We start from the raw sequence: 15,940 nt of genomic DNA on the forward strand, positions 1-15,940 counted from the left end.
GCCAACTTGTTTTCCCAGTGAGCACTCTGATTGACATCTCCACGGACCTTCAACTTATTAAGGAGGAGGGCATAGAGGATCAGTGAGCATTTGATATTCTCAGAGAAGGGAAATTAACAAGAAAGATAAAATTGAGCTTTTAAAACTATTTGCTCATTTGTTTTGACCAAATAGAACCCATGGTCAAGAGCAAATGAAGAATTACAATGAAACTCACCCTAGATCTTAACAGCATCTTCTGTTTCAGGCACACTTCTGAATAATAGATGAAGCTGCCTTGTGAAATATTGTTACATTTTAAATTAGTGCTCTCTCACTTCCTGACTTCACTTTCCTATTATTTTGGGATCTAGAAAGTACCATGCACTGACATACCTAATTTGTAGTTGTACCTTTTTATTTAGGCCCATCCAACTCCAATGAAGAAAATGAATCCAGGAGAAGAAAGGAGGAAAATGTTTGAGGTATAAAGACACCCATATACCTGTTTTCAAGCTACAGCAAAACCAGAACAAAAATTTAAAAAATGCAGAATAAAACCTCCAAACCTTTCCTCCTTATTTCTTTCCTCCAAATATCCTCTAACTTGTTAATTTTTGCCTTCCTGGGCATGCCTCTGCCACTGGAGTACTAACCTTCTTGATCTAAAAATTTGCTGAAAGTAGTGTTCATTGATTAAATTGATAAATTAAATTAATTATACTATATATATATACACTCGCTCTCTCTCGCTCTTTCTCATTTTTCAGGAAGCCCCAAAAAAGAGAAAATTCGAGTTACTTGAGAAAGAAAAACGACAAAGAGACCAGGTAGACAAAATACTTTGGCTTTTTTTTCTATTTACAATGATGCTTTAAGTAATAAAATGTTCCTCTGTGAAATGTGTCATAAATTACCTCAGAATATAAAGTTTAATATTCCAACTGTTGAAATTTGCAGATTGGTTTACTGAAAGCTGAGCAGATAAGAAGACTGCAAAAGGAAAGGGTAAACTAATGTTTAAATTTTATTTTTAACTGTGAAATTGAATTTTTATTAGAAAAATGAATACTTGAACTTTTATTTCCTTCTTTTTGTCTTCTCCAGATGGAACGGATAAACAGAGCCAGGGAACAAGGCTGGAGAAATGTGCTTAGTTCAGGTGGAAGTGGTGAAGTTAAGGTTGGCAGCAGATGCTGAAATATATAGCACAATCTTTTCTCTCCCTTTTATTTATCTTCCGTGGCACGTTTTTTTCTCCATAACAAATAGATGCTGATCTACATATGGGGCTACCCCTAATACTGATCTATGAACAATCTCAGTGATACTGAATAATGGCCCCCTTCACATACCCAACTTCTTGGTTTTTGAGTACTTTTTTCTGATTTCTATGGTATTCCATCGAATTTCTGTATCATTGTTCACACACCCCATTTGTTTCCTTCCTTCTCCCGTTCCTCCCTCTTGTCCTTTTTCTATAGTGAATCTATGCATGAAACAACCTTCTTTTCTTTGTTCAAATGCCTCACATTTTTCTGTCTAGGTATTTTTATGGCCCCCAACAACATAGTATCTGAGCCCCTCCCCTATGAGAGAGATGTGGTGGTCCTTTCTGCCTTTTGAGTCCATAGGAAAAATAGCTTGCCTAATTTATCAGTAGCAAGTGTTTGTGTGAATAACTTGCTGAGAGAAAACTGAAACTGAAGAAATGAGTTTTGCATTGGTTCTGAAAGAAGTGAGGCCTGTTGTATTAATTTAGATGGAATATAGGAGAGTAAAGATGCTAAATAAATGTAGTTAGTGTTTAACATTGAACAGTGTTTGGGGTTTGATATGCAGAGACTGTAGTTTGTTTCCTATTATCGCAAATACAGTATTAAATTTTTTTTACTTAAAGATATAGAAAAGAAAGCATTTGAAATGTCAAGTATTTAGTAGGGATTTTATTTTAATTTGTTGATACTGGAGTTTTAAAAGAGGTTTGTTGAGGGTTTTTTGGTGTAAAAGAGAATAAGTTGGTCGAGATGAGCTGGAGCTGCTGTTAAAATAAAAACAAAATCAGACATTAGGTGATGGGTAGGAGCTGGTAGAGTGGCCATCGTGTTTGGGTGGTTGTTGTTATTAATATTTATTTGATTAATTTGGTTAGGATGCTTTTTGGGATTAGGATGAAGGTCTGGGGTTTTAGGAAGTGATGGAGGAGGCACCCATGATGGTGAAGCTTACATTAGCACCTGGTATTTTATTTATTTATTTTACTTTTTTAAAAAAGTGATGTTGGTGGAATAGCTCATTTCCCTTATTATTTTGTCAACTAATTAGGCTAAATTTTTGATGCACTCATTTTAGTTGATTGATTTTTAGAAAGTTCTTCGCTTTTGCAGGAGTGACTTATGTAATCTAAATCCGGAGAAAGTTCTGTTTTGCATGCTTGTGGGGCTTTCCTAGTGGGTGGTAGTTACCTGGGAACATGATTGTTGTGGGAAGTCAGACGCACTCTGTGGGACTGTCTCTCTCAGTGCACAGATCAAAGTAGTGGAGAGGTGTTCATGGCAATTTATATTGCTAAACAAATGAAGGGCTGTACTTCCTACTAGTTACAGCTTGTTCAGAACACAGAGGTTTCACTGCTAGATATGAGACATGGGTGGATCACAGTGATCAGGTTTTGTATGTTTTGCTTTTTACAGAACAAGAATGTGAGGAAACTGCATGCGCACATCTTCGTCCCACATGACTGTGTACTCACTATACGCAAACATGCAAGGCCTAGCTATATACATGCTAGTACTCTCATTGCTGGCCTCTTTCCAAACCTAAAAAATGGTGAGCACTGCTAGAGGGCTTACAAACTATTCAAGGAAATACCGTTTTCCTTTACACTACATATTCTCCCCCCCATTAAAAGTAAAAGGACACAAAGTTACAAACCAAGTATTCTTAAAATATTAAGAAATAAATATGTTAAATGTGAGAAGTGGTTTACATCTTCTCTCTAGATAACATCTCATGGACATTTATATCAGGGTCTGGACTTGGTCGTGTAACTGAATCAGAAACATCTTTCTGATTTGTAATGCTAAGGTCACTTGTAGAAACAGGGACCTGAGCGTCACTGGTAACATCACAAGTCGCTGTCTACGGTTGTATTGTAGGCTTGGTGCTTGCAATAGGCATTGCTAGTGTAGGACATCTTGAAAACTGGTTTACATGTTTAGTGGCACTTCTGTCGAATGAGACAGAGGATCAGTCTGTGATGTAATCACTCTGGGTTTCCATGAATTATCTTAGTCTTTTAATAAGACAGGTTTTCATATGGAAAAGTTACATCTGGGTGTGCACAATTTCGCTTTTGATCATTGTTTCTTAAGAATCTCTCTGTAGATTGAGTTTAATGAGTCCATATAAAACTCAAATGACGTTCTTCAAACAATGTTGGTATCAGATTTGTGATGGCATGCACTTCCTTTCTAGAAGCCAAGAAAAGATTTGCTATTGTATGTTGTAAACTGCTGTTATCCGGAACTATAGCATGTATCACTTGCTTGAGTGTTTGGATAAACCAAAACTGTGAATTGAAATAATCCCCTTTACATGTGCGAATTGTGAGGTGCTTCTTATCACTGTCTTCAGTTTCCATTTGTTGTTGGTAGGGTTGGGCAATGTCTTACCACCAGTTAAGGATGCAAATGTATGGGTACTTTGAAATAATCACAGCTACTGACTACGCTATTTTTCCTCATTACCGGCGCTGTAGAGGTGCCCCTTACTCTTGGATAAAATTCTAGAGTACTACAAGTGCTGTAGTTGTGCTTCTGCTTGTGGCTGTATCACAAAAGGTAGTGGCTGTGCTTTGAAAAGTTTAGGAATTACTCCCTTTTTAAAGCACAGTTTTTGTTTTCTTATGTTTTAAAGGTCTGAAACCATCCTGAAGGATATTAGCTGCCTTCTCCAAAAGTTCAGCTGATTTTTGATTTGTGCTGGAGTCTGGTTGGTTGAAGATGCAGGAATTTTATACTTTGCTAGTCTAGCTGAATCTCAGACATCCTCTGCTCAATAGTGCGTTGAAGTTTGCATCAATGATATCATTGAAGTTTGCATAAATTACAGTAGTGTTTCTGTAATAACAGCCAAGGCCGGTTTTTGGTGGCCTGCCCAAGAGGGTGCTGTGCACAAGGTTTGGATTCCCATCTGATCTGCTGGCAAGAGGCAGCCGCAGCATGGGGGAGGGAGAAGAGACTCGAGCTGCAGGGCGCAGTTGGACGACCAGATGTCAGAGCTAGGTGACTTGGAGCAGGAGTGCCCCTCCTCCGCCCTGCTCCACATGTGCAGCTGCTGTTGTTCCTGTATGCTCACACCCATTCCTCCCTGGAGTTGCCCCTGTCCACTCCAGACTGGGAGTGTCTTCCTGTCTGCTCTGTGAGGGGGCTGATAGTAGGGTCTTCCCCTCCATTCCACCCGTGTACCCAATTTCCACTAAGTTGGGATGACGGGACAGGGGGAATGTGTGTGTGTGTGCTGCTGCCTCTCTGGGTCCAGAGCTGCTGGCAGCTGCTTGTGTCTGAATGTGTGTGTGTGCCTGAGTGAGTGAGTGCACTGTCTTTTTAAGAAAGCACCCATGGTCAGGAGTCTGAACTACACACACCCCTCAACCCAGTCCCCCAACACACACCAGTGCTCCCTGCATCAAGTCGCTTCTCCAACTGGGATGTGCTGAGGCATCTGAAGCTGCTGCTCTCCTGCCCTCCCCTTACACGGCCCGCAGGGAAAGTGACTTGGATGCAGGAAGCCCTGACATTGCTTCTTGCTCGCCCCCACCCCCACAGGGCCCTAGAACTGTGCGGCGCGAAGGAGCAACAGTCCAGAGGGGGAGCAAGCAGCAATGCCAGCTGCTTTGTGCATCCGGTCAGTTTCCCCACATGGGTGTAGGAAGGGGATGCAAGGGTTAGGGGTAAAGGGGGCACAGTGCAGGGGTTGGGGCACAGGAGGGGAGTGCAGAGGTTGAGGTAAAGGGGGTACATTGCAAGGGTTGGGGGCACAGGAGGGGGGCAGAGATTGGGAGTGAAGGGGGTATAGGGATTATGGGTGCAGGAGGGAGAGCAGGCATTGGGGCAAAGGGAGCACAGTGCAAGGGTTAGGGGGGAAGGGAGGGTGGGGAGCCCATGGGGCCAGAGGCAGTGGAGGACACCAAAATGCAAGTTTTCCCAGGGTGCCATTTTCCCTAAAGCCAGCCCTGACCAGTTGGGCAGGATTTCCACTGTGTATGGCTTTTACTAGCAGTGAGGTTTTCTGCAACTTCAGGTGCTTAAGTAGTCCGTGATAATGCTGTGAAATTGCAGAAACTGCAAACCTCTGACCAAACTTCTTCAGTCTTTCTCCATCTACTTGTAATTAAATCCAAATAACACTTTTTGGTTTTTGCTTACTGAAAATATATTTCCTACTCATGGTGTGTGGGCGCCCCAGTACTGCAATTTGGAATGTTTTCACTAGCTGTGTACAACAGAAGTTGCACATGTGCTTTTCATGCCCTTGCACTTCCTCCTCCCTCCGCAACATAAAGAACATGGTGACCCACTTAGTTCCTTCAGACCACCTTAAGTAGAACAGCGGAAACAACCCTAGTGTCGCTTGGTTACTTTATCCTGATCTGCACTTGAAAGTAGGTCAACATAGCTATGGGGGGAGGGATAGCTCAGTGGTTTGAGCATTAGCTTGATAAACTCAGGGTTGTGAATTCAATCCTTGAGGAGGCCACTGAGGGATCTGGGGTGTTAAAATCAATAAATAAATATGTATGGGGATTTATCCTGCTTTGAGCAGAGGGTTAGACTAGATGATCTCCTGAGGTCCCTTCCAACCCTGATATTCTACAGTGCTCAGGGTGTGAAATTCAGACCTCTGAGTGCTGAAGCTATGCTAACCGGTTCCCCCCAAAGTAGATGCAACTAGGTCAGTGGAAGAATTAAAATAAATAAAACAAGGCTCCTGAGGCAATTGTAGGCTAGTGTAACCAGGTGTCCCAATTTTATAGGACAGTCCAAATATTTGGGGCTTTTTCTTATACAGGCACCTATTACTCCCCACCCCCTCTCACACTTGCTATCTGATCACCCTATTATAGACTAGTAAGCCTAACTTTAGGACCCAGCAAATTGCTGAAACTATAATCAAGAACAAAATTATCAGGCTAATTTTTACTTCTCTTTTTTACCATTATACTTTTATAATGATAGCACTGTCCCTCTTTTCTTGATTCAGTTCCTTCACTATGATAAACTACTTACTCTTTGATGGTGTAGCTTATCGATTTTGAAGTGGGATGATTTTCTTTTATAGTAGAGGGGCAGAAATACTGTTATATGGTAGATATAGCACATATAATTTAACTGCTGATGGAGGATAATAAAATATTAATGTTACATGAGTGTAAGAGTTTAAATCCTCCTGCGGTGTTAAAACAGGTACATTTTGGACATATTAAACTTCAGGAAGAAATCCTGATTTGTTGTTGTTTTATTAAGACTAGTGGACGCTGCCATGGTTTATTAGGACAAGGATGTGAGAGTTCTTTCTTTAAATCCCAGGCACCATCTTTTGGTGGTGGAGGAGGTGTTGGGCCTTCCCCTGTGCCTGCCAGAGGACAGTATGAACACTACCATGCTATCTTTGACCAGATGCAACAGCAAAAGGAAAATATTAAAGTAGGTGAGGAAAGAGAAACCAGATGGAGAGCAGAAATGCGAAGTCAGGATGCTGTTGAAAGGTACGACTACCTTCCATTAGAGTTGCATGTGCTCTGCTTTGACGAAAGTAATGAAAGTTACTGTACATATTTATCTACAGAGGAGTTCCACCTGGAGTACGTCCAGGATTTCCTAATGGGCCTGATGGTCATCACCATTTACCAGATGCTGATGCAATTAGGAAAAAAATCAAAAGATTGAAGGAGGTGTCTAAACAAGCCAATGCAAACAGGTTGGACTGTAATAATCTGTGAATGCATCCCTACATGTTAGATTTTTGTCCTATGTTGTGTTTAGCTTAATCCTAGACACTTCTAAAAACCATCTTTATCCATTGACGCTGTTTTGTCTGTTCATGTGTTGGTTTCTCACAGAATGCATAACCCTTTTAGAGTCATGGGTGCCTTAGTTCCCACTGAAGATGGCCAATGTGTTACGTATCTTATCATGCTTGCAGCTGATTCTACCATTTCTTCCAGTGCTTATGGGTGAAATCATTAGTAAATCTAGCTACTATGTATGCTGACCATTTGCTTTGGTAAAGTCAAGTTGCTGATAGTTATAAATAATTAGTCTGGAAACTAATTACTAGCAACCCTTAAGAGTGCTGTGCTTTTGGTTAAAGACCCAAAATATAAATTACTAATGAAATGACAGCCTGGACTAGCCCCTAAGCCTGTTTTTCTGCCAGCTGTCCTGGGGTATTCCCTCCTTTTCCCAACTCTTCCTGTTACCTGACCTGTTTGATTTTCCTAGTGTGGAAGTGTTCTTATAAAACTCACCACTAGCATGCTTCTATTACTGTAAGGGTTCTCAAACTAGGGTCAGGACCCCTGGGGGTCATGCGGTTATTACATGGGGGGGTCACAAGCTGTCAGCCTCCACCCCAAACCCTGCTTTGTCTCCAGCATTTATAATAGTGTTAAATATTTAAAAAAGTGTTTTTAATTTATAAGGGGGGTTGCACACAGAGGCTTGCTATGTGAAAGGGGTCACCAGTACAAAAGTACAACTGTACTACTGTATTTCCAGTTGCTTTGCTTAAAGCATGTTGCTCAGGAGAAGACTTTGGAGGAGCAGGCTAGGGATGAGTGTAGCTTTCCAACACTGCTGACCAGAAATTGGAAGACAGGGTAATATAGCTAAAAAGAGGGTATGTCATTGTATGATAACAATCTTGTTGAATTGTGGAAGAATGTTGTCATTTCTACTTTAATTGTGTGGGGTTTTTTTCCCTACGATTACTGTAAACATTTTTAAAATAAATACCCACTCCCAAGTTGAGCTTCTTTTATGATACCCTACTTTTTCCTAGGAGATCTGCTTGGTATGACCTCCAAAGGCTATGTCTACACTAGTCAGTTGCGACAGTACCTTTTTAGCAAGAACAGTGCTCAGTCATAGTTCATTAACCTAGTTTCCCTTGCTAAAGCAGACGGGGTCAAATCTTCTCCCACATCTTTACCTAAAAAGCTGCTGCAGGGAGGAAGGGCTGAAAAATGTGTTCCTCAGAACCTAATTCCCCAGTGATAAAACTGAGGAGTAGCAACAGGTGGGGATGGGAGAAATAGCAGGGCAAAGGTTGGGCTGGAGAACAGATCAGTCTTCAGATAACTAATTTAATAGTATAGAAAAATGTGTGAGATAAACTGATAATCGATATGTCTAAGGGGACCAAGTTAAGCTTGCACATGCTATCTTAACTTTGCCTTTCTGGCTTTTCAGTCCTAAAATTTGTAACATTAATATCATATTATAAAATCTCTGTTTAATGAAGACCTTTACCTTTTTGTGTATTAGCACATAATCACTATCTCTGAATTGTGGAAGACTCTTGTTGTACTGTGACTGCTTAGGCTCTACCAGACCATCTGGCACACTATCTTCATCCTTGATGACTGGAAGAAAGGTGCTTATTCTGTGTCTGTTCAAAAAGAATAAGGCTGAAAAGAGTAACTACAATAGGGGTTCTCAAACTGGGAGTCAGGACCCGTTGGGGGTCACAAGGCTATTACATGTGGGGTCATGAGCTGTCAGCCTCCACTCCAAACCCCGCTTTTGCCTCCAGCATTTATAATGGTGGTGTTAAAATATATAAAAATGTGTTTTTAATTTATAAGGGCGGGGGTTGCACTCAGAAGCTTGCTATGTGAAAGAGGTCACCAGTAAAGCGGTTTGAGAACCACTGAACTACAGAGAGATTATGCTGTTGACCTTCCCTTGGTATCCCTTGGAAGATAGTGTCGTTGAGGGAAGAGGCCTATAATGGTATGGAAATCTGCTTTTAAGTCAGTAGCAGATACGTGCCATGGTTTCCTATCTCCACTGGAGTTTGGCAAGGCTGCGTTCTGTCACCATCGATCAATATCTGCAGTGACTGGTATACTCCTAGGGAAGTTCTGCACCAAAAACCTAAAAATTCTGCACACAACATTTTAAAATTCTTCAAAATTCTGTATATTTTATTTTGTCAAGATAACATTATATAATCAGGCCAGTTGAAATTATTTTGGTAATTTTATTTCAAAATACCTCTCAGCAACTATGTTTGTAAAAATACAGATAGAAAAATTTCCCCCCCAGCAATTGAGAGTTAAAGAAACCCTTTTCTTTGCTCCCTTCCCCTCAGAGACCAGCAGAGACCCCTCAGAGACCAGACATCTGCATCCCCTTCCCCCCAGATCCCAGCTGTGGGTCACCCCCAGCCCAGACACTTGTACTCCCTCCTCCTCCTCCTCCTCCTCCTCTTCCAGAGCCCAGCTACAGGGTACCTCCAGGCCAAACACCTGAACCCCCTAAAGCCCAGCTGCAGAGTCATCTCCCCCCACCCAGACGCTCACATGCACCCCTTATCCCCCAGAGCTCAGCTGTGGGCCCCCACCCAGCCCAGACACTTGCACCCTGTCCCCACCAAAGGCCAGCCATGCCAGTCCCCAGTGCCCAGTCACAGGGGCCTCCCCAAGGCCAGACACAATGACCCCGTAACCCACAGAGCCCAGGAATCCAGAGGGAGAAGCAGTCTGATTCTGCATCCCGGACTTGTTTCCTGCATGGTACCTCCTTCCTTCAGGGCATGCTGAGGACTGCAGCTTCCAGGAACCCTCCAGCTCCTCCTCCCCACTAGCAAGCAGCCTCCAGGTCCAGTTCACACCTAGCTCTGTATTAACCTGCCTGGATAGGACATCCAACATATGGCAAGTGCTAAATATTTGGGAGGCATCATTGCAGGTGCTTGAAGATGCTTAAAAGATAGATGTGGTTCTTCTTTGAGAGCTAGTCCATATTAGTTTAATGTGTATCCAGTGCATGCGCATAGAAGACATTTCCAGTCAGCTGTATCTAATGGGATGATGCGTGTGCCCTTCCTTTCCTTGTACACTTGATGAAGGTGAAAAGGGTAGAACTTTTCTGTGAGAGACAGTTCCTTCTCTACCATTAGTGGTACCTGTTGGAACTACTCCCTCCAACAAATTTTTTTACTTTAGTGATTCCAGCATTTTTTCGGTAGTTTCCTCTTCAGGATGCTTTAGAGGAGGGAGAGTTCTCTTCCTCCGTCACTAGTGATGTTGCCTACCATGGTTGACTATGGAAAATCCCTGGGCTTTAAGAACCTCTCATTCTGTGAGGTGTCCGTTCTGTCTTGGTGAGGGGCATGGTGCAGAGTACTGTGAAATTTGTAGGTCCTTCTCAAAGCAGATGCAGTGCTCGAGAGAGGCATGCCAGAGGATGTTTATTATGGAACAGAGATGACCCTGGACTCTAAGTGTCTAGGTTTTTGAAATCCAGAGGGCTTCAATTTCTGACCTGGCATCTGCCTAAGACTCTCCCAAGCTGGTGCCTTCCTCATCCAGAAAGCATAGAGACACGTTGCATGTTTTCTAAGGAGAAAAGTTGAAAATTACCCTCTCCAGATCTGACTGCAAGGCCTCAGACCACCAGACTGTTGGTCATTAAAGGTGTTTCAAAACTTAAAAAAAAAAAAATTCCTTGAGCATTGCAGCCTGTACTAGCAGAACAGAACCACCATACTGGAAGCCCTGGCAACTGCGTCCATGGTCATTTTAGTGTCCTTGGTACCAAGACATCAGAGTGGCCACTGGCAGCCATGGTACTGTGGAGAAGCGCTACCCTGGTACCAAGCATATCATCACCTAAGACTATTTTGCCAGGCCTGGCACCACTATGCCTTTTAGAACTGTACTTTCCTCTGATTCCACTAAGGTTCCTGGATTCAGTAATCTTTTTGTCCCCGTCTTTGGGCTAAGTGCCCCCTATGCCTCTGGGAGGAGCACCCTCTTTTCAAGAAGTGGTTCCCTCTTGTTGTTTGACTCACAGCGAAGTTGCCAATCTTCTCCAGGCAGGTGCTGGGGCTCTGCAGTATCAGTTAAACTGATCGTGTCCTTCTCAATCTATGGCTATTGCCAAAACCCTGATCTAGTCTGGTACCAGGACTGTTGGTGCCAATCCCTAGGGAAAAGACTCTACCTGTCAACATCAGCCCTTCTTCCAGTATAGAACACTCAATGTCCTGGGATGCAGACAGTCTCCCTTGAGAAGGAAATCTGCAGGGGGGCAACCTCTCTGTTACATCTCCCACAGTGGCACTGACCAGGTAGCATACTTGTCTTGGTGCTTGAGGACAGCATACCAGTTATTCTGTGTTCTTTACCCTCTCTTCCTTTTTGCAGCTGTCTGGCTTGCTTTCAACAGACCTGATCCAACATCTCCTCAGATGGTTGTGTTTTGGATGTGGTCCAGAAAGGCTGACCCTCTTCTGAGAGCCCTCCCATGAGACTCTGCTTCAACATGAAGCATAGCTACTTCTGGTTCTGGATGTGATAGAAGTTCCCCTTCAATACAAGGGAAGGACCTTCTAGTCAAGGTATTTCTTTACTCCCAAGAAGTCAAGCATGTTTCGTCTGATTCTAGATGTCAGAGCGTTCAGTACTTTTATCTAGCTCAAGTTGGTCTCCCTTGAATCCATCATTCCCTCTCTGGTCCAAAAAAGACAAGTAGTTTCTCTTGACCTCAAGGATGCATACTTCCACATCGTGATTCCCCAAGTGCATAAGTGTTTCCTGAGGTATGTGTTGAACCACAACATATTACTAGTATTGGGATTTGCCCTTCAGGCTTTTGAGAGCGCCTTGTGTTTTCACTGAGTGCCTTGCAGTGGTCGCAGCTCACTTGACAAGGGTTCGCATTCAAATATTCCCAGACTTGGTCGACTTGCTCATCAGGGGCCACATGCAGTCTCAAGTTTGGAACCACATCGTGTCCATCCTACACTTGTTCACTTGTCTAGACCTCCTTGGAAACAAAATGAAGTCTATATTTAAATCCTATTTAATAAATAGAATTCATTGGGACTGTATTCAACACAGGTCTTGTGACTGCCAATCTGCCGCCTGACAGATGTCATAAAATATTATATCTGCTCCCACTTGCAGTTCCCAACCCCCTTATATGGGTGAGGATTTGCCTCAGGCTTCTGGGTCTCGTGGCAGCATATATATTTGTTATTTCATACACTAGACTCTGCTTCTGGCCACTTGAAGCATGGCTATCCTTGGCTTTCTGGCCAAGAAGATGTCATCCAATCAAGGTTATCATAGTTCAGAGCAACTGGAACTCTATTCCCCCTTGGTCATCCAGCCATCACCTCTGTTGGGCAGAGTCCTGCATCTTCCTCCCTTCTGACTGGGATATTTCCAGGTTGAACAGTTCCCTGCCTACACTGTTATTCCTCAAATGTTAGACTGCCTAAGCAGGCCTGATTTGCGTCTCTCAGAGATAGTAAGCTATGTAATGCTAACAGTTAAGTTACCACACAGTTCTTTCTATGCAAGCACTTGTCATCTTCAGTTAAAATCATTACAGAGAAAACATATTAACAACAATAAAATAACTTACATGCATTCTAATAAACTTACCAGAATTCTCTCCTGCACTCCAACAAGGGCTTTGTTTGGTGATTACTCCTTCAAACTTCGCTCAGAGATTTTTTTTTTTTTTTCTGTAGCTACAAGTTCATTGCAGGTTCAGCTCGAAACCAACACCCAAACGGGCGAAAGGCCTATCCCTTCCCTGATGGGTGCCTTGTTTGGATCAGAGGTCCTGTCTATTTGCTGGATCAGAAAGAATACCCTGAGTCAGTTTTAACTCAGGCTATTAAACCAACAGTCCTTTCTTTGTCTGCTGGTCCATGAAGAATCCAGTTTAAACCAGCATACTCTCTCCAAATAGTGGTAGCCCTCTGGAGGTGTTAAAATCAAGTGAATTTGCCTAACCACACCCTGGAGGGCTGTAGTCCCTCTCCTCCATGGAAATACATACAGTCCCTCAATAGTATATAAATACTTTTGCATTTTAAATACAATGAATTCATAAAATTATTATTAAATTCAGCCTTGCTGAATTCAAGTTGAATTCAGTAAGGTTTATTCAAGATATTTGTCACCCTTGTCACAGCATCTCCCCTTATCAGTCCTTCAGTCACTGGACTGGGGGAAGGACCGGTGCAGCATTTGCAAGAGGGTTCCTTACAGCCCAGTTCACACTGAAGGACTATTATCACTGTTGCCTCCTTGCTTGGATGTGGGACTCAAATGGGGAACTTTAAAGCTTAGGACCTGTAGTCCATCACAGAACGGGCCGTGCAAATTGGTGTTCCAGAACTCATGACTATACCCACAGCATGCATAGCCTTCTTTCTGGACATTCAGTGCTGATCAGTATTGGTGATGTCTGACAATATGGCAGCTGTCTTATTTAAACAGATGAGGGGTCAGGTCCTTGGCCTTATGCCAAGAGGCCATTTAACTCTGGGTTTTTGTCACACAACAGTACCTTGTCAGCCATCTCCCAGGAGTGGACAACATGAGGGCAGATGACCTGAGCGGGCATTTCTGTGACAACCACGAATAGTTGTGCCACCCAAGAGTCCTTCAGGACACCTTTAACCTTTTGGGGGACTCCCCCTACAAAGACCTCTTTGGGAAAGCAGAACAAATGTTCCCGCTTCTGTTCATGGGGAGGCCGCATTCCCAGCTTTTTTTCGGATGCCTTTCTCCTCACTTGAATAAAGGGCCTAAATATGTTTGCTCCCATCCCTCTGCTTCCGAGTGTTCTGTGGAAGATCAGGCAAGGGAAAACCAGAGTGGAGAAACATAAATCCACACTGTGTAGAGGTCAAGCATAGGAGTTGATTATGTACAGCGCGGACGGTGTGTCGCCTTGCTTATTAGACTCAGAGACACTGTTAATCAATTGATTAGAATAGAATATATGGATTTTTTTTTTTATAGGTGGGGGAAAGTGACGGAGTAGGCAGTTCCACAACCTCAGATAGGTCTAGCAGCAAGACAAGATAGCACAGTAGCCAATGGTTAAAAGGTTACATAATGTCTTTGCCCACGGTCTCAAGTTAACAAGTTAAAATTTAATTAATACTTGGATAAATGTATTAGTATAAAATATATATAAATAAATAAAAATGTTGAATTTTGATTTGGGGTCCATAGGAATGAAGCAACTCCTCTGATTGTCCAACAGATTCATTCCTAGGGGTTAAAGGAAAGAAACAGTGAAAGTATATGGCAATAAATATTGTCTCCTTTGTGACTTAAGGCAGGCCTTGGTCCCTTGGAAAGAGAAGTGGGAGGAGGCCATATTTTATACTGACATGTCCTAATCTTTCATAAACTCAAGGTTGGATATTTCCCTACAAAAGAAACTAACACAACAGAAACAGAGCTTCTTTGTTCAATTTGCAACTCTGAATAAGGCACAGTTATTCAGTACTCAGCTCCAATACCTGGCAATTTGCTGGCTAGGCTTATTTTAGCAAAAGCAAGGTTATCTGTTTGCCCCAGCTTTCTCTTCGCTGATCACTATTTGCTAGGCCTTTGGTCTCTTGACCAAACTCGGGACTTTGGGTCTGGAAAAAAGCTGGCACAATCCATATACCAGGTTATATAAAATGCACATAGATTTTAACCCTTCACAGAGTAATCCTCATAGCATTGTGGCTGATGTAGATGTGGTTCAGGGACTTCCACAACCTCTCCCTGGTACCATCAGTCCCCCTAGACTCAATCCTCAATTTTGTAGTCCACAATTGGGGCTTGACCCTTTGCACCCAAACATGAGTGCTCTCCATCTGGTAGCACGGATGCTGGCTGGTTGACACTAGTGGAGTTGGTCTGCTCACAGGATATTTAGAAAATCCTTATTAATAGCAGGAAAACTTCCACTAGGTCTGCGTACTTCTCTGAATTTACAAATGGAGCTTTACAGCATCAGTCTTCCCCTATGCATTCTTGAATACTATAGATTCTGGGCTGCCTCCTGCACTTGAAGAAAAAACTCTGGTCACTTGCTAAGCTCACTCCAGGTTCACTTGGTGACCGTTTCTGCAATTTACTCACCTATGACAAGTTTTCTCTCATCCTCTGGTGAACAACTTACTGAAGAGCATCTTGAGGCTATTCTTACTTTTCAGAAGTCCGGCCCCAACTTGGGATCTTCACTGTTTCCTTCTGAAGCTGGTGGTTCCTCCCCCTCCCCCCCCGCCCACAACCTTCTAGCCTGTGGTTACATACGCTTTACCCTACCTTTCTATGAAATTGGCCTTCCTCTTGGCAGTCAAGTCTGCTAGAAGTTGGCGAATGAAACCCAGATAGCAGGCCATCTTATACTATAAATCTTATCCGATCATTCATACTGACAATCTGGGATGTGGTCTCAGAGACTTCTTCCCGAAGTTGGTGTCTGAATTCCACACTAATGAAATCATCCACTTGTATTCTTTACCAAGTGTCATGCTGGTAGAGCAGAGCAAAGATTGTGTACTCTTGATGTATGTAGAGCCATTTTATTCTACCAGGACAAAACAAAATCACCCAGGCTCTTCCTTACTTACACAGGGTCAGAGAGCAAGCTGTTTCTACGTGGAGAATATTTAGTTGGATTGTCCAGTGCATTAGATCATGTTACCACCCAGTGGACATGCAGTCGCCTGACAAGCTGTATGCCCACTCCACTCTGTAGTTTCTCTAGGAAAACTTCTGTGAGGCTGACAGGCCAGGTGCCAGCGCATGTCAGTGTCTCAGGACAATTAATTTGTATGTGAACATCAAAGAAGGGTTAAGTGTTAGTATGCATTCAAACTAATTAATTTGTATGCTAATGGAAATGAAAGGAGATGGTGT

General features: G+C 42.8%; 1 protein-coding gene across 1 annotated transcript in view; it reads left to right on the forward strand.

Moving 5' to 3' along the window:
* The window catches only part of NEK1 (NIMA related kinase 1), a 126,753-nt gene that overhangs the window by 46,318 nt on the left and 64,495 nt on the right, over nucleotides 1–15,940 (forward strand). Inside the window, 6 exon segments of the mRNA XM_030563916.1 lie at nucleotides 405–464; nucleotides 750–809; nucleotides 940–987; nucleotides 1,087–1,161; nucleotides 6,570–6,748; nucleotides 6,829–6,960. Coding sequence (XP_030419776.1) covers nucleotides 405–464; nucleotides 750–809; nucleotides 940–987; nucleotides 1,087–1,161; nucleotides 6,570–6,748; nucleotides 6,829–6,960 — 554 coding nt within the window.

The sequence above is a fragment of the Gopherus evgoodei genome, chromosome 5 (genome assembly GCF_007399415.2).
Source record: "Gopherus evgoodei ecotype Sinaloan lineage chromosome 5, rGopEvg1_v1.p, whole genome shotgun sequence".
Lineage (NCBI taxonomy): Eukaryota > Metazoa > Chordata > Testudines > Testudinidae > Gopherus > Gopherus evgoodei.